Genomic DNA, 23,765 nt, shown 5'->3' on the forward strand with positions numbered 1-23,765 from the left:
TATGAGCAATCAGTTGAAAAGTTACAATTGTGACAGTGTAATTAAATTTAATCAATATCAAAACTTGTGTAAATAAGTTTCAGCAGATGTGGAAATTTTAATGACAAAGAGTTTGGGAAATTCAGTGAAGATCGTTGCACAACAAACTGAAATTTATGACCCATTGATATATCACAATCGGTCAATTACTACCTATTGATATATTTCCTCGGTAATATTGCACCCCATTGATATATTTGACGGATCAAAAAAGGGACCCATTCCAGCGGCACATATGTATATACCTTTATATAGGAAGAGACCCCCCGTGGTGTGGATGAGCTCTCGGGGTTTACAGATTAGATAATAATCGGGGCAAAAAATAAATGTACAAAAAAGTTTACGAAAAGGGAATAATTAGGTCTTAAAATATAAAGAATAGAGAATAATGGACAAACAGAATAAAGAATATTGAGAGATAAAAATAGAAGTATTAGCACATATATATAATTATTGCGGAAGATGAAAGTATTAAGATAAATACACAAATCATCAAACAATATAAAGGATCTGGATTGGGTATACAGAAAACATATACAGTAAGGTCAAAACAACAATAAATAGACAAAAGTGATAAAAAAAAAAAAGAGTAGTACAGAATAATGAGGCGCAAAAATATAGAGAATACAGAAAAATATTAAGATTATAGAACAATTGTACTATAAAACTGAAATTAATTTTAAGAATACAAAAATGAGGGACTGACCCCATTTAAGACCTTCATATTACAATAAACATCAGAACACTTTTAAATTGTCACGTAAGCAAATAATGATGATTTGAGTTTTTAACAGCCTTGACTCACAGACATGTGTTTCTATCCATTGGAAGGTTGACTATCCATATCGGGGTATAGTTGACCTTCCCAATGATAGAATAAGTGCCTGTGTCTGTGCCTTGACTGGCTATACAGCCCTCGCACGATCGACCCTGGTTTGTCCTTTTTGGGCATTCAAATCGAATTTCATTTTTACCATTAAGCAAATAATGAACAAATCAACGAGGTTATATATAGCCACCCTGAAATGTACCTAGTAAGATAATACCATGTGGACGTGACCGAAATGAAAAGGTTTTGAACACTGCTTGACAGCACATAATTATAGTCATTCATCCTCGGTACTGGACTTGAGCTACGCAACAAAGCAATTAAAGCATATCGAATATGAGACTACTACAACACATTACAGAAGTCTCAGACCAGATATACAACCTCCTTGTCTTAGACCATATGCATTTTTTTATCCATCAGAAATGTCAAAAAGATGAAGATTTTGTCAGAACTCCATTTTTTTTTACAAACTTGTCACGTTTTTGCATACACGGTACAGTCAGAGACAACTCACTTTCAGAAATCCATCCCTAGGGCTCCGACTGGCGATTGTATATAAAGCATGTCTCTGATACAGTACTATCGTTTTCGATAAATAAGTAATTTGAATTTGAATTTGAATTTGAATTTGAATTTGAATTTGAATTTGAATTTGAATTTGAATTTGAATTTGAAATTGAACTTGAATTTGAATTTGAATTTGAAGAATATTAGATTTGAATTTGAATTTGAATTTGAATTTGAATTTGAATTTGAATTTGAATTTGAATTTGAATTTGAATTTGAAATTGAACTTGAATTTGAATTTGAATTTGAAGAATATTAGATCCCAGGTTATATATTACATATCGGTAGAACTCTGAACCGCAATGGTATACCCCGAATAGCGCGATCGTCACGTTCTAAAAATGCGTTTTTGACCACGCCGAAGTACGATAGTGGCATTGTGACAATTTTTTAAAAGATGACTTTTTGTGAATGTCGCATGGCGGCGTTTTCGTACATTTTTCTTTTTCCTTTTTCCAGTGAAAGCTTTATCTGTTGATATAAACTTAGATTCACCTATTTTGGATGAATGTCAAATAATCAAAATACAAAATGTTAGGTCTCAAAGAAAACTTTTAAGAACATTTTCCAGCTGTTTATGTTGAATAGGTGTAATTAGGGTACTCGTTGCAATTTGACTACCGTGACGTAACATAAACTTTTCCGTGTTCACATGTCGAAGTAGAATAGAATAGGATATGAATAGATAAGTTTTGAAGACCGGCAAATTACGGTTGAAAACTCTATAGCTATATAAATCGCTATATATAGCAGGAGCCGATAAAATAGCGTCAAGCTAGGGGGCTATCTTGCAGAAGCTGGTATTGTAGATAAAAACAGCACATACGCCTTTTTATATATATATAACGTGACGGTACCCAAATTGCACCTATTTTGACAGTTTTTTCATCTACGTTTTTTTATGATAAAGACAAAAATGTCCATTCTGTGTTTATTTCGTAACCGTATCCTTCTTTATTATAAAGGTACACCAATTTGATTTTTATTCCATATGGAATCATAGAAAAATTGTTCTAAACTGACCTCCAAACCACCGATGATTCTGAACTGAGGAGTACCCAAATTGCATACATGCTTAAATCTACATCGTCAAAAGTCTAATAATAACAGAGCTCAATAAACCATATACATAGGTATAGAGTAGACAAATGAATTATGTACAATATCTACAATAAAACAGAGCAAAGAAATCAGTTGCGAAGACAATATATAAAGTACATTTTAGCCAGGAGCACATATACCTGTGCGAATAATCTTTATAAATTTACACGGGTTTAATCAATTCTGATTTGTTTTTTGAAGGCTATTTTGTTGGAGCCGGCACAATCACTGTCATAATTTAAATAAACGTAGGCGAAAAAAACTGTCAAAATAGGTGCAATTTGAGTAGCCGCATGCATGTAACTTGTTATACGCGACATGGAGTTAATCGATCATTAACTGAAAAGAAAGCATCGCCATGTTTTATCAGCTTGGATCATAATATTGATATACTAGTTGTTCCCAGTTTTTAGGATCTTCGAGTGCTCCGCGATGTGACGTCTCACATGCAGGCGCCTTTTTGTAATGAAAAGAAATTATACTAATTTAAATTGAATAAAGCTAAGTTTTAATTATAAAATTGAGAATGGAAATGGGGAATGTGTCAAAGAGACAACAACCCGACCAAATAAAAAACAACAGCAGAAGGTCACCAACAGGTCTTCAATGTAGCGAGAAATTCCCGCACCCGGAGGCGTCCTTCAGCTGGCCCCTAAACAAATATATACTAGTCCAGTGATAATGAACGCCACACTAATTTATATATACCCTATTTTAGATTTTAATGATGAATATCATTTCTATGTTATCTTTGAGTGAACTAAGATTAGATTAATTTCAAATAGGCTATACAAATAAACACTGGATTTTAGTTTTCTACAGTATTTGTAAATATCACAAGTATGAGTTTTTAGATTTATACAATGAAATAACTAGAATGAAGACTGAGATACTTTTATTGTCTTTCTTGACTGTATATAGAAAATTTGTTTTTAGTCAAATGTACATGATCTCATGATTTTTATATAGCGGGTGATTGATTATTTGTAACATTGGGGTGGATGGATACACGAATAGTTCAGTTCAGTTTCTTCTATATTCCTCCATTTATAATTGTGAGATATTTGCACGGTTTTGCTCGTTTCTTTTGATACCTAGATGTTTGGTTTCATTGGTTATATTGATGTCATTGTCTTCAAATTGCAATGTTGATATGTTTGAGCCTTTTGCATTGTATAGAACAGCTTCAGATTTAGTTGGATTGATTTTGACTAGATCTCTGCTTGTATGGTGTTGTACTATGTCTAATATTCCTTGTGCATCTGCAGTACTATTTACCAGGACAGCAATGTCATCCGTACATGTTGGTGCAGGGACTTGTATATCACCAATACATGCTCCAATTCCACTTTTTAATATGCTATCCAGTCTGACGTTATTGTAGCATTTATATAGCGTTGTATATAGATAGTTTTGCACCTTGTTGAATTCCTTGTAGCACCATTACATCTTCTGTACATTGCCCAGGCCCCTTCCCATTTAACCTTAATGCTCATTCCTTTATACAAGTTTCTCAGTAGTATCCAGAGTTTTCCTTTTATTCCATAATGGTACAGCTTGTTGAATAGGATTTCATGGTTTAGCCTGTCAAATGCTTTTTCTGCATCAAGAGTTATTATGATCTTTAATTTCTTACTTTCTTCGATTGCTTCTGATGTGAGGAATACTGCGCATAGTGATGATACTCCTTCTGTAAAGCCTCTTTGCAGGGAGTTTTGTATGTTGTTTTAAAAATACAGAGTCAACTCTATCCTTCAATATACTTTGTAATATTTTTGCAAAGGTTTTAGTTACAGTTATTCCTCTATAGCTAGATGGTAATGTTTTGTCTTTTTCTTTCTTTAAGATTGGTGTTAGAATCCCTGTCTTTAGGAAGAATGGTACATCCAAATATGTTAAGATTAAATTTAGCAAATGTACTATAACATGTATAAAAGGAGTTAAATCTTCCATCCCATGTTTGTAGTGTTCTGCCGAAATTCCATCTTCATCGGGTGCTTTTCCTGCTTTAAGTTTTTCTATAGCTTGTTTTACTTCCTTTACATTAACAAGATCTATGCCTTGACCTTTTTCCCTTTCTATGACTATGGATTCTATTACTAGTATATTGTTTTGTATTTCTACTAGCTCTAGTCAGTTTTCAGTGTCAAAATTTTCCTCTAATGTTGGTGTAGCTAGTTGATGGAAATGTTCTTGCCAGATGTTCATTATGCTTGGTCCATCTTCTGCAGCCTTTTCATTCAGTTTCAGTATCTTGGTGTTAGTAAGTGGTGTTTCTCTTTGCATGTTGATAAGCTTGTAAAAGAGTTTTGTATCTGCATTTGAAGCTTTCATAACTTAGTTTTTCCCACTGCCGTTGATTCTCTCTGAGAGGCATAGGCTTGTCTTTGTGCTTATTGAAGTATTCTCTTTGGAAATTAGTATGGCGTTCATTATCACTGAACTAGTATATATTTGTTTAGGGGCCAGTTGAAGGACGCCTCCGGGTGCGGGAATTTCTCGCTACATTGAAGACCTGTTGGTGTCGACCTTCTGCTGTTGTTTTTTTCTATGGTCGGGTTGTTGTCTCTTTGGCACATTCCCCATTTCCATTCCCCATTTCCATTCCCCATTTCCATTCTCAATTTTATTTTATCTTTGCAGCTGTCATTTTGATTTTGAGCTCACTAAACTTTTAGTGAGAAATCACTGTTGGAGTTGAAGATTATATTATACCGAGTACAGAATGAACCCGTTGTGACCCTTTTTCTAAATACGTTTTGTTTTCTTTAAAAAAAAAAAGGGGGGGCTATGGGTTTCAGTTGGCCCTTAAATAACAGGTATAATGCATACTGGGACATGTTTATATTCTATAACTATCTAGTATAATAGTAGCAAATGTTAGTATGATCATAATTTCAGCGAAATGGAATTGAGCTGCTTGAGTTAGTTTCTCTCCCCTATCGCATTGGTGTCCAACGATGCCACACGAAGAAAAAGCAACTCGGAAAACATCAATGATGATTGTCATTGGTTCAGGTAGTAATTATATACTGTTCATATAACACAATGATGACAAGAAAGAAGTTATAGCCAACACTAATTAGATTATTGATGCGGGTAATATGTGGTCCCTTCGTCCACATAGTTTGTTCGCCTTCATTTTTGATGGAAGTAGGACAAGTCGCCCCACTGGCAAGTCGCCCCACATCTAGTCGCCCCACTTTTTCACCAAATCGCCCCACTTTTTAAAAAATCGCCCCACATGTGAAATTGGTTAAATCATGTTTAATATTACTCCTGCCAACTCGCCCCACTTAATGGAAAACGGTAATATTTAGATATAAAATTAAAATATAAAAACTCGCCCCACTTAAAAATAATTTTCGTATTATTGAAGAATAACTTTATTTTTTAAGATTAGTTATTTGCATAACAATTGAAAAGAAACCTGTTAATTGTATCATAATGCAATATATCATAATACTTAACGGATTTCAATTAACAGCAATTTGTTATCATAGCAATTACCAGATTGATTACTTTTGTCTCTGAATTTAGAATAATTCAACACTAACGAGCAATCAGAGAAAGGCAAATGTTTCTTTCAAGTAAATATCAAAGAGAATGCCTATTCATTCATTTACCATAAGCGTGTGTCGTGTTTTTGTTAGTAAAAGTAGTCAAAACAGGTTATTAAAAAAAAGGAATAATATAAGAAGTTTCTATAAGGTTTTCAATGGGATAGCAAATAAGTGGGGCGAGTTGGCAGGAGTAATATTTACGGAATTTAACTTATATACAACGGGATAACATCTTTTTCCATAAGTGGGGCGAGTTGGCAGGAGTAATATTTACGGAATTTAACTTATATACAACGGGATAACATCTTTTTCCATAAGTGGGGCGAGTTGGCATTACTACATTCATCCTGGTTAATAATATAATATAAATCTAGATATTATCGTTTTCTTTCAAGTGTGGCGAGTTGGCAGGAGTAATATTCACGGAATAACATCTTTATGTTAATCTAGATTTTATCGTTTTCCATTCAGTGGGGCGAGTTTTCAGGAGTAATATTAACGGGATTTAACACATTTCACAAGTGGGGCGATTTTTTAAAAAGTGGGGCGAGTTGGTGATCCAGGTTGGGGCGTTTTTTTTTAAAGTGGGGCGAGTTGGTGAAAAAGTGGGGCGACTAGGAGTGGGGCGACTTGCCAGTGGGGCGACTTGTCATGGATTCTTTTTGATGCATGTAGCCTTCTAGGACGCATCCGGGTGCGGGAATTTCTCGCTGCATTGAAGACCTGTTCTATGGTCAGGTTTTTGTCTCTTTGGCACATTCCCCATTTCCTTTCTCAATTTTATAAACTAAGGATTTTCTTACCCCAGGAGTAGATTACCTTAGCCGTATTTGGCACAACTTTTTGGAATTTTGGATCCTCAATGCTCTTCAACTTTGTATTTATTTGGCTTTTTAACTATTTTGATCTGAGCGTCACTGATGAGTCTTATGTAGACGAAACGCGCGTCTGGCGTATAAAATTATAATCCTGGTAATTTTGATAACTATTTACACCACTGGGTCGATGCCACTGCTGGTGGACGTTTCGTCCCCGAGGGTATCACCAGCCCAGTAGTCAGCACTTCGGTGTTGACATGAATATCAATTATATGGTCATTTTTTGTAAATTTTCTGTTTATTAAACTTTGAATTTTTCGAAAACTAAGGATTTTCTTACCCCAGGAGTAGATTACCTTAGCCGTATTTGGCACAACTTTTTGGAATTTTGGATCCTCAATGCTCTTCAACTTTGTATTTATTTGGCTTTTTAACTATTTTGATCTGAGCGTCACTGATGAGTCTTATGTAGACGAAACGTGCGTCTGGCGTATAAAATTATAATCCTGGTAATTTTGATAACTATTTACACCACTGGGTCGATGCCACTGCTGGTGGACGTTTCGTCCCCGAGGGTATCACCAGCCCAGTAGTCAGCACTTCGGTGTTGACATGAATATCAATTATATGGTCATTTTTTGTAAATTTTCTGTTTATTAAACTTTGAATTTTTCGAAAACTAAGGATTTTCTTACCCCAGGAGTAGATTACCTTAGCCGTATTTGGCACAACTTTTTGGAATTTTGGATCCTCAATGCTCTTCAACTTTGTATTTATTTGGCTTTTTAACTATTTTGATCTGAGCGTCACTGATGAGTCTTATGTAGACGAAACGCGCGTCTGGCGTATAAAATTATAATCCTGGTAATTTTGATAACTATTATAAGTAATAAAATTGAGAATGGAAATGTGGAATGTGCCAAAGAGACAACAACCCGACCATAGAAAAAAACAACAGCAGAAGGTCACCAACAGGTCTTCAATGTAGCGAGAAATTCCCGCACCCGGAAGCGTCCTTCAGCTGGCCCCATAACAAATATATACTAGTTCAGTGATAATGAACGCCATACTAATTTCCAAATTGTACACAAGAAACTAAAATTAAAATAATACAAGACTAACAAAGGCCAGAGGCTCCTGACTTGTGACAGGCGCAAAAATGTGGCGGGGTTAAACATGTTTGTGAGATCTCAACCCCCTCTATACCTCTAGCCTATGTAAAAAAGTAAACGCATAACAATACGCACATTAAAATTCAGTTCAAGTCTGAAGAGAAGTCCGAGACTGATGTCAGAAGATGTAACCAAAGAAAATAAACAAAATGACAATAATACATAAATAACAACAGACTACTAGCAGTTAACTGAACTTCATCTTCTTCTTTGTATATTAAGCTTCATATAGACAGGACCACCTCTAATAAACATGATAAATATTAGAGAATATATAAGGGTAATTTTGTGGAGAATTTTTGATTTGCTTTATATAACTATGTACAGCACACTATGTGTAAGGTTGTTAATACATATATGTTTTTTGTTGTTGTTGTGACTTTTAAAAAAGTTATATATCATGTATATACAGATATTGCTTTTAACTTGTTTATTTTTATAAGCTTATCTTAATTACATGTGACGATGATGTGTGTATCTTGTGCATGTTAGTGACAATAAAATTATATAAATAATAGATGCTTAAATGGGTGTAATTTACATAGGGAGTTTATGATGTTAGAAAAAACAGCTTGGGCTTACATATTAAATTGTAAATGAATTTGAATTTGGTAACATGATTTATAATTTTTTGGATTATATGGTATCATGTATTAATGTAGACCTTGTAGTAAATAAAACTTGTTGGACTTTAATCACTAAACACCTTTCGTTACCTAGAAATCTGTCCCGGTTGACCTGAGATTCTGCCCTGCTTGAAATATTGACGTCATATAACAATCACTTTTCCATTGAATTGCACGGCATTGTGATATTTTGTATTATCACTTTAACTTTTTACGGGAACCTTTGTGATGTCCAGTAATGGCGTACAAATAGCGAGGCCACACTTAAAAATATTTTGGTTGCACAAACTCTACCCAAAGGTAGAGAATGTGGGTAGGTACATGTAGGTAGGTATTTTTTTCTTTAGTTTTCTTTGGCAAAGATAAATTGAAGTGTCAGATGTTCATTAGTCTTCATGCCTATCTGATTAAAAAAAACTTTTTCCCATAGGACAATAAAAGATTTTCGTAGGCAGCTATTTTCTGGGTAGGTAGGGTTAGGGCAAACAAACACCTTCTTTTTTATGGCCCCATATTAAAGATGTATTTGGAAATCTAAAACACTCTACTGGAGAATTTGCATCACTTGTACTATTGAAATCATACAACAATAATTTCTCTACATAGTATCTATCGAGGGTAAAAAAAATAATGGACATGTGTTGTTCTGCAATGGCAGACAAATAGCAATAAAGTGTATAACAAATATTTGAACAATTAGAGGATAATAAGAATCCTTTTAGAGGTCCCATTGAACATGTTGAAAAGATCAAAACCTGGAACATTTGTGGAAGGTAAAATGTATGAAAGATTTCATGAATGAAAATTTTCAGGTATTATACTACATAATATATGTGTATGTTCGCTAACATCAGAGAATTTTGAAAACACACTAAATAAAAAACAAATTTGACAAGTATAAGGTGCACCTTTAGATCAGCTCCTCAACCCTCATCATTTGATTTATTTTTGCTATGTGGGGTTTGAAGAGCTGACACAATTGGTTATGCACGGTCGATATAATAAGTTACAGCAAATGGAAGTTTTTAACGACCTTGACTGGCTATACAGCCCTTGCAGGGTAGGTCTATATTAAGTTACAACAAATGGAAGTCATATGTGTTATTTAACTTCTCAATGAAACAAAATGCAATTTTACCAAAAAGGCATACAAGTTTTTTGTAACTATTATATGTTAATTTTCTGTTCTTAAATCTAGCTATGCATCAACCCATTATCTGAAAAATACCTTATTTTGTTATTGTTTTACCTGACAATTTCAAAATAAATGAATGTCTGATCAGATTTAGTCCTTCATAAAAAATGATAACTATTTCTTTTCGACTTTTGAACATTTAATCCCACTAAATATTGACAGCATAAAATCTCTTCTAAAGGTTATATTACCAAACATTACTTTTAGATATATATAACAATACATTTATTTTTACTTAATCAACAAAAGAAATGACAGCTTTAATCATGTAAACTAAAAGGTGCTAGTTTAGCTTATCTACCATTTAATTTGAATGTTATTGTTAAAAACCAAAAGCGGGGGATTCTGATATCAGGATAAGAGGATTAGGGATAATGTAGAAATGGTTAACAGATACCAAAATTATTTTTGAAACTAAAATGCTTGCAATTTAGTTTTTGCATATGATTATATGGAAAACCTTTCTTCACATATATATTTGAAATTTCTGAAGGTACAAATAAAACCAGATGCAGGGGCGGATCCAGCCATTTAAAAAAGGGGGGGGTGGGGTTCCAACTACATGTCCCCATTCAAATGCATTGATCGTCCAAAAAAACTGGAACCCCCCCATAGATTTACGCCTGCGATGCCTCTAAAAGTTATTTTTTTATATAATTCAAAATAAGGACAAACGCCAAAAATTTTCAGCAACAATGTGCACTTTAATATGCGGTGACATTGTCCTTGTTCTACAAAATGTTCTATGAACATGATGGATAAAATAATTTTTTCTACAAAACATAAAAAATTAACAAAAACCACATGTTGGTGTGGAAAAATTGGAATAGCTATTCATCTAAGACAGTCTTAAAACGGATAAACATTTACCAATTTACTATTTGAACATGTTGAACAATGTTAAGAACAGTATTTTAAACCTTAATTGACTAATGATTGATAGGACAGAAAATTTTAGAAGACAATTTTTATACGACCACAAAAATTTTAATTTTTTGGTCGTTTATTGCTATCACGTTGGCGTCGTCGTCGTCGTCTTCGTCGTCCGAATACTTTTAGTTTTCGCACTCTAACTTTAGTAAAAGTGAATAGAAATCAATGAAATTTTAACACAAGGTTTATGACCACAAAAGGAAGGTTGGGATTGATTTATGGAGTTTTGGTCCCAACATTTTAGGAATTAGGGGCCAAAAAGGGCCCAAATAAGCATTTTCTTGGTTTTCGCACTATAACTTTAGTTTAAGTGAATAGAAATCTATGAAATTTTGACACAAGTTTCATGACCACAAAAGGAAGGTTGGGATTGATTTTGGGAGTTTTGGTTCCAACAGTTTAGGAATTAAGGGCAAAAAAAGGGCCCAAATAAGCATTATTCTTGGTTTTCGTACAATAACTTTAGTATAAGTGAATAGAAATCAATGAAATTTTAACACAAGGTTTATGACCACAAAAGGAAGGTTGGGATTGATTTTTGGAGTTGAGGTCACAACAGTTAATGAACTAGGGACCAAAAAGGGGCCCAAATAAGCATTATTTTTGGTTTTTGCACCATAACTTTAGTATAAGTAAATAGAAATCTATGAAATTTAAACACAAGGTTTATGACCATAAAAGGAAGATTGGGTTTGATTTTGGGAGTTTTGGTCCTAACAGTTTAGGAATAAGGGGCCCAAAGGGTCCAAAATTGAACTTTGTGTGATTTCATCAAAAATTGAATAATTGGGTTTTTTTGATATGCCGAATCTAACTATGTATGTAGATTCTTAATTTTTGGTCCCGTTTTCAAATTGGTCTACATTAAGGTCCAAAGGGTCAAAAATTAAACTGAGTTTGATTTTACCAAAAATTGAATCCTTGGGGTTCTTTGATATGCTGAATTTAAAAATGTACTTAGATTTTTAATTATTGGCCTAGTTTTCAAGTTGGTCCAAATGGGGGTCCAAAATTAAACTTGTTTGATTTCATCAAAAATTGAATAAATGGGTTCTTTGATATGCCAAATCTAACTGCGTATGTAGATTCTTAATTTTTGGTCCAGTTTTCAAATTGGTCTACATTAAGGTCCAAAGGGTCCAAAATTAAACTAAGTTTGATTTTAACATAAATTAAATTCTTGGGCTTATTTGATATGCTTTATCTAAATATGTACTTTGATTTTTGATTATGGGCCCAGTTTTCAAGTTGGTCCAAATCAGGATTCCATATCAAGTATTGTGCAATAGCAAGAAATTTTCAATTGCACAGTATTGCACAATAGCAAGAAATATCTAATTGCACAATATTGTGCAATAGCAATTAATTTTCAATTGGAGTTATCTTTCTTTGTATAGAATAGTAGTTGATAATATATGTTGGAAATTTGCCAGACATGACTATGATGTCATTTTCTATTTTTATTTGCCAATAACTTTATGTAAATAACTTCATTGGAAATTTGCCAATATAAAATGTTGCTGATGAAGCTTTTTTTCCTTATCTTATCTAAAATGTTTTTAGATAATGTATGTTGGACATTTGCCAGACATGACTATGATGTCATTTTCTATTTTTATTTGCCAATAACTTTATGTAAATAACTTCATTGGAAATTTGCCAATATAAAATGTTGCTGATGAAGTTTTTTTTATTGTTTTATACAATAAACAATGTATATTCACTTTTACTACCAACCAATCTTTACCATTCAGTGATAACAAGCACTTTATTTTACATTTTAATATTTTATGATGTATTTAAAAGAGTAGTTATTGTTGCAAACTCCATTAGAAATTTGAATTGATATCAGTTTTGGAAAAAGGGAAACAGGCCTTAACAGGGATGTGAAAAAAAAGGGGGGGGGGTTAAATTTTTCTCATTCAGATTTCATAAATAAAAAGAAAATTTCTTCAAACATTTTTTTGAGAGGATTAATATTCAACAGCATAGTGAATTGCTCAAAGGCAAAAAAAAACTTTTAAGTTCATTAGACCACATTCATTCTGTGTCGGAAACCTATGCTGTGTCAACTATTTAATTTTAGATTTAAAAGTTTGAAGAAGAAATCTTTAATTGATTTGTAAAATCTTGACATTTGTTTTGTGTAAAAAAAAAACATGTAATGTCAAAAATTTGATCACAATCCAAATTCAGAGCTGTATCACGCTTGAATGTTTTGTCCATACTTGCCCCAACTGTTCAGGGTTCGACCTATGCGGTCGTATAAAGCTGCGCCCTGCGGAGCACCTGGTTTAGAGACTGTATGACAAGAATTGTTGGCTTCAAACTTAATACTTATATCTGGATTCCTGATGTAACTTTTTGAAGAAACATTTGCTTCAAAACATGATACTACGCATGTTTACGCTGTTTATCATGTTATATTGTATATAATTTTATAGGAGGACATACCAAAGAAATGTTGAGTTTAATAAGCTTCTTGGGTTCCCAATATACCCCTAGATATTATATAATGGCAAACACAGATCAAATGAGTAATGACAAAGTCACAGAATTTGAATCCTCAAAGAAAAATAAAGAAAACAATCAGGTATGTAAATTCTTAATGCTGCTAAAATTCTGAATATTCACATGTAGATGATTGAATCACTATACTTTGGAACTTCGTTTGCTGGAATCAGATTTAGATTTGTTCTGAAATTCCTTACCTTTGTCTTCCAGTCAGAGTTATTACATGATACTAGTAAAAAAACATGAACTAAATACTTGATTTATAATTCACTAAGGGGAAAATGCGTTTCATGAAATATGAGTAAGAAGTTACACTACATGAACTTAATTGACTATATTGCTCGAAACATGTAAAAATACAGTTTATTTGTCTGAGTGATAGTGGTCTTCATTATTCATTAAGCATTGCTAAGGTACAATCTCATTAACCATGTTGACAAAGAAATTCTCATTTGTTCGCTATTAAAAATATAAAACCACCAAAAAACTAAATTTACATGCCTCAAAAGACAAGTTTACAGTCTTTTGGCACCTACTTAACTTCTGTGTATGTATTATTACAAAACAATTTTTGATATTCAGTTTAAAATCTTAACAAATTTTTTTACAACAATTTTTTGCAGCATAAAATATACAGAATTCCAAGAAGCAGAGAAGTTAGACAGTCATGGTTTACATCAATATGGACTACACTTGTAGCAATTATTTATGCTTTTCCTTTAGTTTTTTACATCAATCCTAGAATTGTAAGTGTTTTAGATTATATATTTATGAGTTTGACTGTCCCTTTGGTATCTTTCTTACCTCTTTTATAAATGATAAAGCATTCTTGTTATATTAGGATATTTCATTGAAAACAATGGGAATACATTTGGTTATATGAATTCAACCACTGCATCAAATTAAATACAGCTATCCAAATTTTTTTTTGGGTTATATATGCATTAGAATAGAAACAACTGTTATGAAAATTATTTTTTTCAACTCTATTTGCTGAAAATACAGGATTCTGTAGACAGTACTGCACATGAATAGATCACAGTGAAGGTTAGGAAAGTAGTTTCAGAAACAGGGTATATTGAAGTGTAAACCAAGGGAAAAATTCAAATTGACAAATTCAATTCAATTATTTATAGATGTGCAAATCATACAAGAATTATATTGAAATAATGATTTACAATCATTCGAACTCTTATAATGTTTACCATAAACCCCATATCATACTAAACTTTGATAAATACAAACTGTTTCATAGATAGATTTTGATGTAAAGAAACCCTATGTCATTGTCATAGCACTTTGCACTAAGCTTACAAATCTTCTCAAATTAAAAAAAAATTTGTTGCAGATTTTATGCAATGGACCAGGAACATGTATACCGTTATGTTTTGCTGGACTATTACTAAAGGTATAGTTTTTATTCTTTTAATCCTATCATATCTTCAATGCATGATAAATGCCTAATGCATTTTTGATTTGATATACATGAAATACATAGATTTAGGTAATGTTATTTCCTATAAAATGATACAGAACTGAACATTTGGACAAGTACCCCTATTGGCAAACAATTGAGATCAAGAAAAACAATCAGGAGGCTATACATACATCATGTACATTGATTGAGACTAAGTTCAGTCATGTAAGTTAGCGCCAGTGGTTACCTTTTTCAAGTATTTAGAACTGAAATGATATATGTTATTTGTTTGGCTAGACATCCCTGCCCCTGGCTTGCTACAGTTTTTAACCAGATTTTTGTGACAAAAATGTCGGTTATTGATTTGGAGATGTACGTCAGGCGGCCGGTCGGTCAGTCGGGCGGGCGGGCGGGCGGCAATCTGTGTTGTCCGTGCATTAACTCATGAACCGTTCAACCAAAGCTTTTAAAATTTTGATATGTTGTTACTGACAACTAAATGAAGGTCAAGTTCAATAATGACGATTTTGTGACAAAAATGTCGGTAATTGATTTGGGGATGTAGGGCGGGCGGTCAGTCGGTCGGGCGGGCGGGAATCAAATGTTGTCCGTGCATTAACTCATGAACCGTTCAACCAAAGCTTTTAAAATTTTGATATGTTGTTACTGACAACTAAATGAAGGTCAAGTTCAATAATGACGATTTTGACTTTTACCATTCAGGAGTTATGGTTCTTGAAAGATTGAAAAATGGAGTTTTCAGTCGTGTCCGTGCATTTATGCATGAACTGTTCTACCAAAGCTTCTCAAATTTTCATATGTTGTTACTGATGACTAAATGGAGGTCAAGTTCAATAATGACGATTTTCACTTTTACCATTCAGGACTTATGGTTCTTGAAAGATTGAAAAATGGTGTTTCCAGATGTGTCCGTGCATTTTCTCATGATCCATTCAACCAAAGCTTTTGAAATTTTTAACCAGATTTTTGTGACAAAAATGTCGGTTATTGATTTGGGGATGTACGGCGGGCGGTCGGTCGGGCGGGCGGGCGGGAATCAAATGTTGTCCGTGCATTAACTCATGAACCGTTCAACCAAAGCTTTTAAAATTTTAATATGTTGTTACTGACAACTAAATGAAGGTCAAGTTCAATAATGGCGATTTTGACTTTTACCGTTCAGGAGTTATGGTTCTTGAAAGATTGAAAATGGAGTTTCCAGTCGTGTCCGTGCATTTACGCATGAACTGTTCTACCTAAGCTTCCCAAATTTTAATATGTTGTTACTGATGACAAAATGGAGGTCAAGTTCAATAATGGCGATTTTGACTTTTACCATTCAGGAGTTATGGTTCTTGAAAGATTGAAAAATGGTGTTTCCAGTCGTGTCCGTGCATTTAGACATGAACTGTTTTACCAAAGCTTACCAAATTTTAATATGTTGTTACTGATGACAAAATAGAGGTCAAGTTCAATAATGACGATTTTGTCTTTTACCGTTCAGGAGTTATGGTTCTTGAAAGATTGAAAAATGGTGTTTCCAGTCGTGTCCGTGCATTTTCTCATGAACCATTCAACCAAAGCTTTTGAAATTTTTATATGTTGTTACTGATGGCAAATTAGAGGTCAAGTTCAATAATGACGATTTGGACTTCTACCGTTCAGGAGTTATGGTTCTTGAAAGATTGTGAAATGGCGTTTCCATTCACGTTGTTGCATTTACTCATGAACTATTCAATCTAAGGCAGCAACCATTTGATTTTCTGGGGGGGGGCTATGGTTTTTTTTGGAAAAAAAAGTTTGTTTCCAGTTTTTGGAGAAAAAAATAATTTGTTTTTGATTCTGAGAAAAAAAAAATTGTTTGTTTCACCCTCAGCTGCCACTATATGTAATGCTAAAATTGAAAGAAAAAAATTGTTTTTGACTTGTCCAGAAAAAAAAACCATAGCCCCCCCCAGAAAATCAAATGGTTGCTGCCTAAGCTTTTCAAATTTTAAGATGTTGATACTGATGACAAAATGGAGGTCAAATTTGATATTGACGATTTTCACTTTCACCATTCATTAGTAATGGTTCTTGTGATATTGCCAGGACACAAATAAATATTAATAAATCCGGTTTGCTGTCGTTGTGACAGCCTCTTGTTATATGTTGTTACTGATGACAAAATAAAGGTCAAGTTCAATAATGACGATTCTGACTTTTACCGTTCAGGAGTTATGGTTCTTGAAAGGTAGTAAAATGGCGTTTCCATTCACGCTGTTGCATTTACTCATGAACCATTAAATCTAAGCTTTTCAAATTTTTAAACGGATTTTTGTGACAAAAATGTCGGTTATTGATTTGGGGATGTACTGCGGGCGGGCGGGTGGTCGGGCTGTCGGGCGGGCGCCAATCTAATGTTGTCCGTGCATTAACTCATGAACCGTTCAACCAAAGCTTTTAAAATTTTAATATGTTATTACTGACAACAATACGAAGGTCAAGTTCAATAATAGTGGGAGATATTAAGGACATAATTGTGCAAATCGTGATACAAGCATGAAATTTGGTATAAAGGTTGACTAAATGATACTTAAGAAAAATCCGCTGCTGGCCAGAAAAAAAAATCATTTTTCAAAATGGCCACCACACATTTCGGAAATGGCGTCATTACAAATTGGCAATAATTCGTTAAACCTTTGAAAGGTGTCTTATATGTAAAATCCAATTTTAGATTTGATAAAAAGTAAATGACAGTTCCTAAATTAGGACTAGACAATACATTAATGAAACTAAAGGTGACTTCCTGTTTCAATTTTTATACTTTCAAGCAACTTCACAAGGGATGTATTTCCTTAAAGATGTGTGATAGGTATAATCCAATGTAAGTTATGATTAAACGTTAAAAACAGTTCCTAAGTACGACAAAACAACACATAAATGAAAAAAAATGGTGACTTCCGGTTAAAAAATGGCGGCAAATACGTAGAAAATATTTTTATTATTTCCATCAAATTAACAAGTGATAGCACTCTTTGTTAATTTTAAATGCCTTGTTTGGTTAGAAAGACAGGTTGCTTATCTTTTAATTATCTGATAGTTGCCTATACAACAACCCGTACAAGGAAGGCCAGAACGGTAGCATCTACAGTTACCAACACAGCTGTATTTTCGCCTCCGCATTTCAAAATTTCCTGACACGAGGATGCAACGACAGTCAAAGAAGTCCATTTTGGTTTCCAACTGTCATTCCTTCTTTCATCCAACCCCAGTGCTCATGACTTGGTACATGTACCTGTAGAATACATGAATCAGGCTGAGCCCAAACAACTCCTCCTTGATATACTTATCTTTTGATGTGCTCTGGAAAAGAACCTCTTGTAGGCGGAATTGCATCACAATGCCGCTGCTTTCTGACAAACAATTTACATAGTGCCTCGCTTCATACTTCAGCCAAAAAAAAAAAAACGTCCTTTACATCATGATCTGGAAAACCTTCCATTGTTAGCCAAACTGATATCTTCCCTTTCTCACGACAATTCGACAAAGTCCCACATCCACTGAATGCATGGACGAAAGTAAGAGCAGCAAACAAGGACCAAACGCGTTTGATATGTCACGTACAGGAAGCCATCAAAAGACGTTATTCCTTCCATAACCTATCCACAATTTGTTCTATCTAATTTTGCTATTACTGCAATTCCTGAAACTTTTACATCTCTGTCAGTACTACATAAAATTACATTTTACAACACTTTTCATATTCATGCCGATTATGGACAAACATTCGTGTATCTGCTTCTTCATGATTACAAGGGGGTAGATAGGAAGTATCTTTATTGAAATTGCAAAGAATATTTTCACCATGAGTAACATACACATTTTTGTTAGTCTCTTAAGAAGCAATTTTGTCAGCAAGAAACTTGAACAATTTCGTTTCGTTGTCATCTTCACAGAGAAAACTACTACAAACCTTTGGTGTTCTACCAGAATCAACAACTTTCCATCTGGCACAAGAACCTTGCCTTTGTCTTGCCACAGCCTTTACATTATTCATTTAGTAAACATCAAATAAAATGTCTACTTTTGAATACTTATATATAAGGCAGTATGACATCATTAGCATAATCATCAAATATTTTTGCCCAACTTTGTGCCCTGGGATTAACCATTGCTGCCCCACCAACGATAAATGCGTCCGAATTTGGATCAGAAAATCGCAGAATAATTCAAGTAAACCCATTTGCAGCGATTTAATACCACTATTTCAAGTGACATCCTGAGATACAGACGGAGGGGCAGTTTAGTTTTTATGGAAAAAGAAATATTCCAAGTAAAACTGCTTACTATGACAAGATATGAAATGTCTAGAAAAGATATCGAAATCATTTTTAAGGTTCTCAAGCTTTGTTTTTGACAAAGACATTTCCAGTTTAATTTTGTGGCCAAAATAGGAAGTTGTTCTTTTTTATTTGGTTATAAAAAGCAGGTTCTCCTTCGTTTTGCATTTGCTTCAAAAGATCTTCGTTTTGTTTGGACCAATATTTTGAAGTTTATTTACATATCTTACCTGTTCCCGAATCAACAATTTCCTAAATGGAGTATTTTTTTACAAATCTGACGACTCGTCATCACTTTACAATGCCTTTAAAGCTGTTTAAAGAAATCCTTTTGTGTTTTCGTAGAGTTTTCAGTATGTCGTTCGTCTGTTGTAGAATGACCCAAACCACTAGATCTTTCAAATTCATCTTCTAGTATACTGACTCCTGGTGCAGCTACCATCCATTTGTCTAAAAGGGATCTTCGGTTAATCCTATGGCACCAACATCACCCTTCACAATTGCGTTATTCTGTTTTTGTGCATGATCAATTGTGCTATAAGAAAGACATTTGCTGTTCTTACGGACAGTGAAATTTTCATTTTCAAATTCCATTGCCACCTGTGTTCGGGAAGGGAAGTCATATCTCCGAGATGGTCGGTAACGATCTAGCATAATTTACACGATCAAGACCTAAAGCAATACGCTTTCGTGCTTTAAATGGACTTTTTGAAAAGTACGAGATCACACTCATGAAATGAGCATAATACCAAAATCAAAAGAAGTTCTTAATTCATAATTGAAAGCCAGGAATTAATCTGTGGTCTAGATGACTCTATTTCCTTACACCAGTCTTTAAAATCCTTGAACGCCACAGAGTCATGACATAATTATATATTCTAAGTTGAGCTTTCATAATCCAAAATTAACAATTCAAGCAAAATACATGCGGTTGTCTAATACGCCTGTCTAGTTCTAGGTACATTAAAAATACATTACAAGAATCTGCTGTTCTTGGTGTTGCAATATTGGCTTCAGTAAGACGAAATGTCCATCCCCTATCACGCAATATATCACCAAGAGTTTTATAACAAGTCATTTCAATGTGCAATCCACCAAACATGATGATACACTTATCTTTTCTTTACAAATCAGGCCATTCCCACTGAATTTGATTAGGCATTTCCAAAAGTGGCTGATCTGCAGTTACAATTGATGTTTCTCCGGGATTAACCACATTTTCACCTTAACCATCGAATACCTAAGAAATGCTTGGTAGTGCATTCAAATCGCTCTTGATGTCTATAAATAGTTTGCGCATGCGCAAAAGTGTCAAACACATGTGTATCATAACCTTGAAAAATTCATAATATCATTAGAATTCCAAAAACACTAAATATATGTTAAATAAATCAAATGTTTTTGAAAGAATTTTGTTACATTTTCGCGCATGTGCAAATACTGGATATGTCAAATATTATTTTTTAATAAATTTGTGATGTAAGGAAGGTATCCACCTAACCAGGTAATTGGTTTTTACTAAAAGAAGTTCAAAGAAAAGTTTTCCAGAAAAATCAGTATTTTCAAACTAAAGAAAACAGCCATTTTAGAAAATGGCTGTGGCCATCTTGAAATTTTTTTTTTTTTTTAATGGCCAGCAGTTATTTCTTAAAGAGTATATAATAATGATGCTTTGTGGTAATTTTCATGCTTGTATCATCATTTGCACAATTCCCTCGATTTTGCTTGCTAATATCTTCCACTATAATGGCGATTTTGACTTTTACCGTTCAGGAGTTATGGTTCTTGAAAGATTGAAAAATGGAGTTTCCAGTCGTGTCTGTGCATTTACGCATGAGCTGTTCTACCAAAGCTTCCCAAATTTTAATATGTTGTTACTGATGACAGAATGGAGGTCAAGTTCAATAATGACGATTCGGACTTTTACTGTTCAGGAGTTATGGTTCTTGATAGATCGAAAAATGGAGTTTCCAGTCGTGTCCGTGCATTTATGCATGAACTGTTCTACCAAAGCTTCCGAAAATTTAATATGCTGTTACTGATGACAAAATGGAGGTCAAGTTCAATAATGACGATTTTGACTTTTACCGTTCAGGAGTTATGGTTCTTGAAAGATTGAAAAATGGTGTTTCCAGTCGTGTCCGTGCATTTTCTCATGAACCATTCAACCAAAGCTTTTGAAATTTTTATATGTTGTTACTGATGACAAAATAAAGGTCAAGTTCAATAATGACGATTCTGACTTTTACGGTTCAGGAGTTATGGTTCTTGAAAGATCGTAAAATGGCGTTTCCATTCACGTTGTTGCATTTACTCATGAACCATTCAATCTAAGCTTTTCAAATTTTAATATGTTGATACTGATGACGAAATGGAGGTCAAATTTGATATTGACGATTTTCACTTTCACCATTCATCAGTAATGGTTCTTGTGATATTGCCAGGACACAAATAAATGTTAATAAATCCGGTTTGCTGTCGTTGTGACAGCCTCTTGTTTAAACATTAGTTTAAAACACAGTTATGTGTAATTTTACACTTTTCTCATTTTGGTTGTTGAAGCACATCCCTATGTATTTATTTTACAATATAACTATAAGTTTGTATTCTTAGTATTTTTATTTACACAGTTTCATTAACTTTTATTTTATCTTATTTTGTATGTATCTTTGAATAAATATATAGAACTAAGTACACCACAAAAATTAATTATTTTTCATTGAACATTTTTCCTTTGTTTCAGATTTTCACATTTGGGAAGACACAAATGATATATGTTGAAAGTATTTGTAGGGTTGAGACTCTATCATTATCAGCAAAACTGTTGTATTATATAGTGGATCATATGTTTGTCCAATGGCCTTCATTGCAGCAACAATATCCAAGGACAAAATATATTGGCAGGATTGTATAAACCTGGAAAACTGCGTTATAATTTATTAAAAAATGTTAAATTCACAATTTATTTATGTTTTAAACCATTAAAATGCAAATCTATGCCCTGAATGATGACATGTTTTAATTGTATGGACATCTTGTTGTTTGTATTGGTATATTTCAACTTGGAGTAACTTGGAAATTTCTCTATAAATTTTTGTGAAATTTCCGTATATAATACAGAGAATTCTTTTTGAAATGCACTTAAATAGTAAATTGTATTACTTATTATCCATTTAAATGGATGTCACAGTTGAAAGCAATACATAAGTTGAAAATATAAGTTATTCTCATAGATGTTGAAAACCATAATAGGTAGAATAAATTTGGAGTGGGACAAGTGTTCAGAATAACGAGAGCTACCTGCATTTCATAGTGTCAAAATTATCAGATGCCTTTTAGGAGTTATTGCTCTTAAATATTTAAGGTCACAACTGAATCATTGTAATACCAAACGATTTTTCTAAGGATGTCTATCCAATAGTATGTGAATAAACCTATTTTCACTATTTGAATTAAGCTGAATTTTGTCTACAACTGACCTTATATCTGCTCCGAATAACTGAAGTAAGTCAAGCAACAATCACTTTTAAAATTGTGAATTAAAAAAAAAGTGATGTCAAATTTAATAGGAACATTTGTGATTTTATCTAGTGGCCGACTAATAAGCATACAAGTGTAAATAGGTCTATTATAGAATGGTACATCAATCAATATGGCTGTCATGGCTAAAAGTAGAAAAATAGGATTAAAACATTTTTTCAAAAACACATACAATTGTCTAATATAGTTTATAAGATATCTTATATAGTTTATAAGATATCTCATATAGTTTATAAGATATCTCATATAGTTTATAAGATATCTTATATAGTTTATAAGATATCTTATCTTATAAACTATATGAGATATCTTATAAACTATATAAGATATCTTATAAACTATATAAGATATCTTATAAACTATATAAGATATCTTATAAATTATATAAGATATCTTATATAAAAATTGTTTATAAGATATCTAATATACTTTATAAGATACATGTATCTTATAAAGTATATAAGATATCATATAAACTTTATGAGATATCTTATATAACATTAAAGATATCTTATATAATATCTCATATAACATTAAAGATATCTTGTATAATATATGAGATATCTTATAAAAATGAACTTATATAAGATATCTTATATATTAAAGGAGATATCTTATATATTATAGGAGATATCTTGAAATTCAAATAAATAGTAAAACGGCTTGCCATACATTATGGTCATATATTCTGAGGTAAATAGTACTAGGTATTGGACAACTATGGTTCATTTTACAGGCATTCTAAAAATGAGCTGCATCATAATTTTATTGATTTGATAAAATTGAAAACTTATATCTTATGCCCTTCTTTTTTGTTATGTTTATCTCAGTTCCTACAACAGTATCACAGCATGTTGAGTTTCAATCTGGATACACTGTAGACACTAATAACCCCTTAATAGCCTGAAGGAGAGGACACAATAGATGGATCAACGGTGAGAGTAGAAATTCCCAACATTTGATGAAAGCTCAACAGTATCTTCAAGTGGTTTTAATCAATGATAGTTTTCACAAACAATGACTTGGAATATTGCTGTTTCTTGCACTCGGGATGTCCATGCACATATCTTAATTAATATTAATTAATATATATATATATATATGTTATATCTTAATTTCTCGTGCA

At 33.0% G+C, this 23,765-nt stretch overlaps 1 protein-coding gene across 1 annotated transcript; it reads left to right on the forward strand.

Annotated features, from left to right (window-relative positions):
* Positions 1–5,424: 5,424 nt before the first annotated feature.
* LOC139490562 (UDP-N-acetylglucosamine transferase subunit ALG14-like) lies at positions 5,425–22,105 on the forward strand. The gene is made up of 5 exons (XM_071277408.1): positions 5,425–5,557; positions 13,291–13,439; positions 13,984–14,106; positions 14,709–14,768; positions 21,843–22,105. The coding sequence occupies exons 1-5, from the start codon at positions 5,500–5,502 to the stop codon at positions 22,011–22,013; spliced, it is 561 nt and encodes a 186-aa protein (XP_071133509.1). The 5' UTR covers positions 5,425–5,499; the 3' UTR covers positions 22,014–22,105.
* Positions 22,106–23,765: the final 1,660 nt, after the last annotated feature.

The sequence above is a fragment of the Mytilus edulis genome, chromosome 10 (genome assembly GCF_963676685.1).
Source record: "Mytilus edulis chromosome 10, xbMytEdul2.2, whole genome shotgun sequence".
NCBI lineage: Eukaryota > Metazoa > Mollusca > Bivalvia > Mytilida > Mytilidae > Mytilus > Mytilus edulis.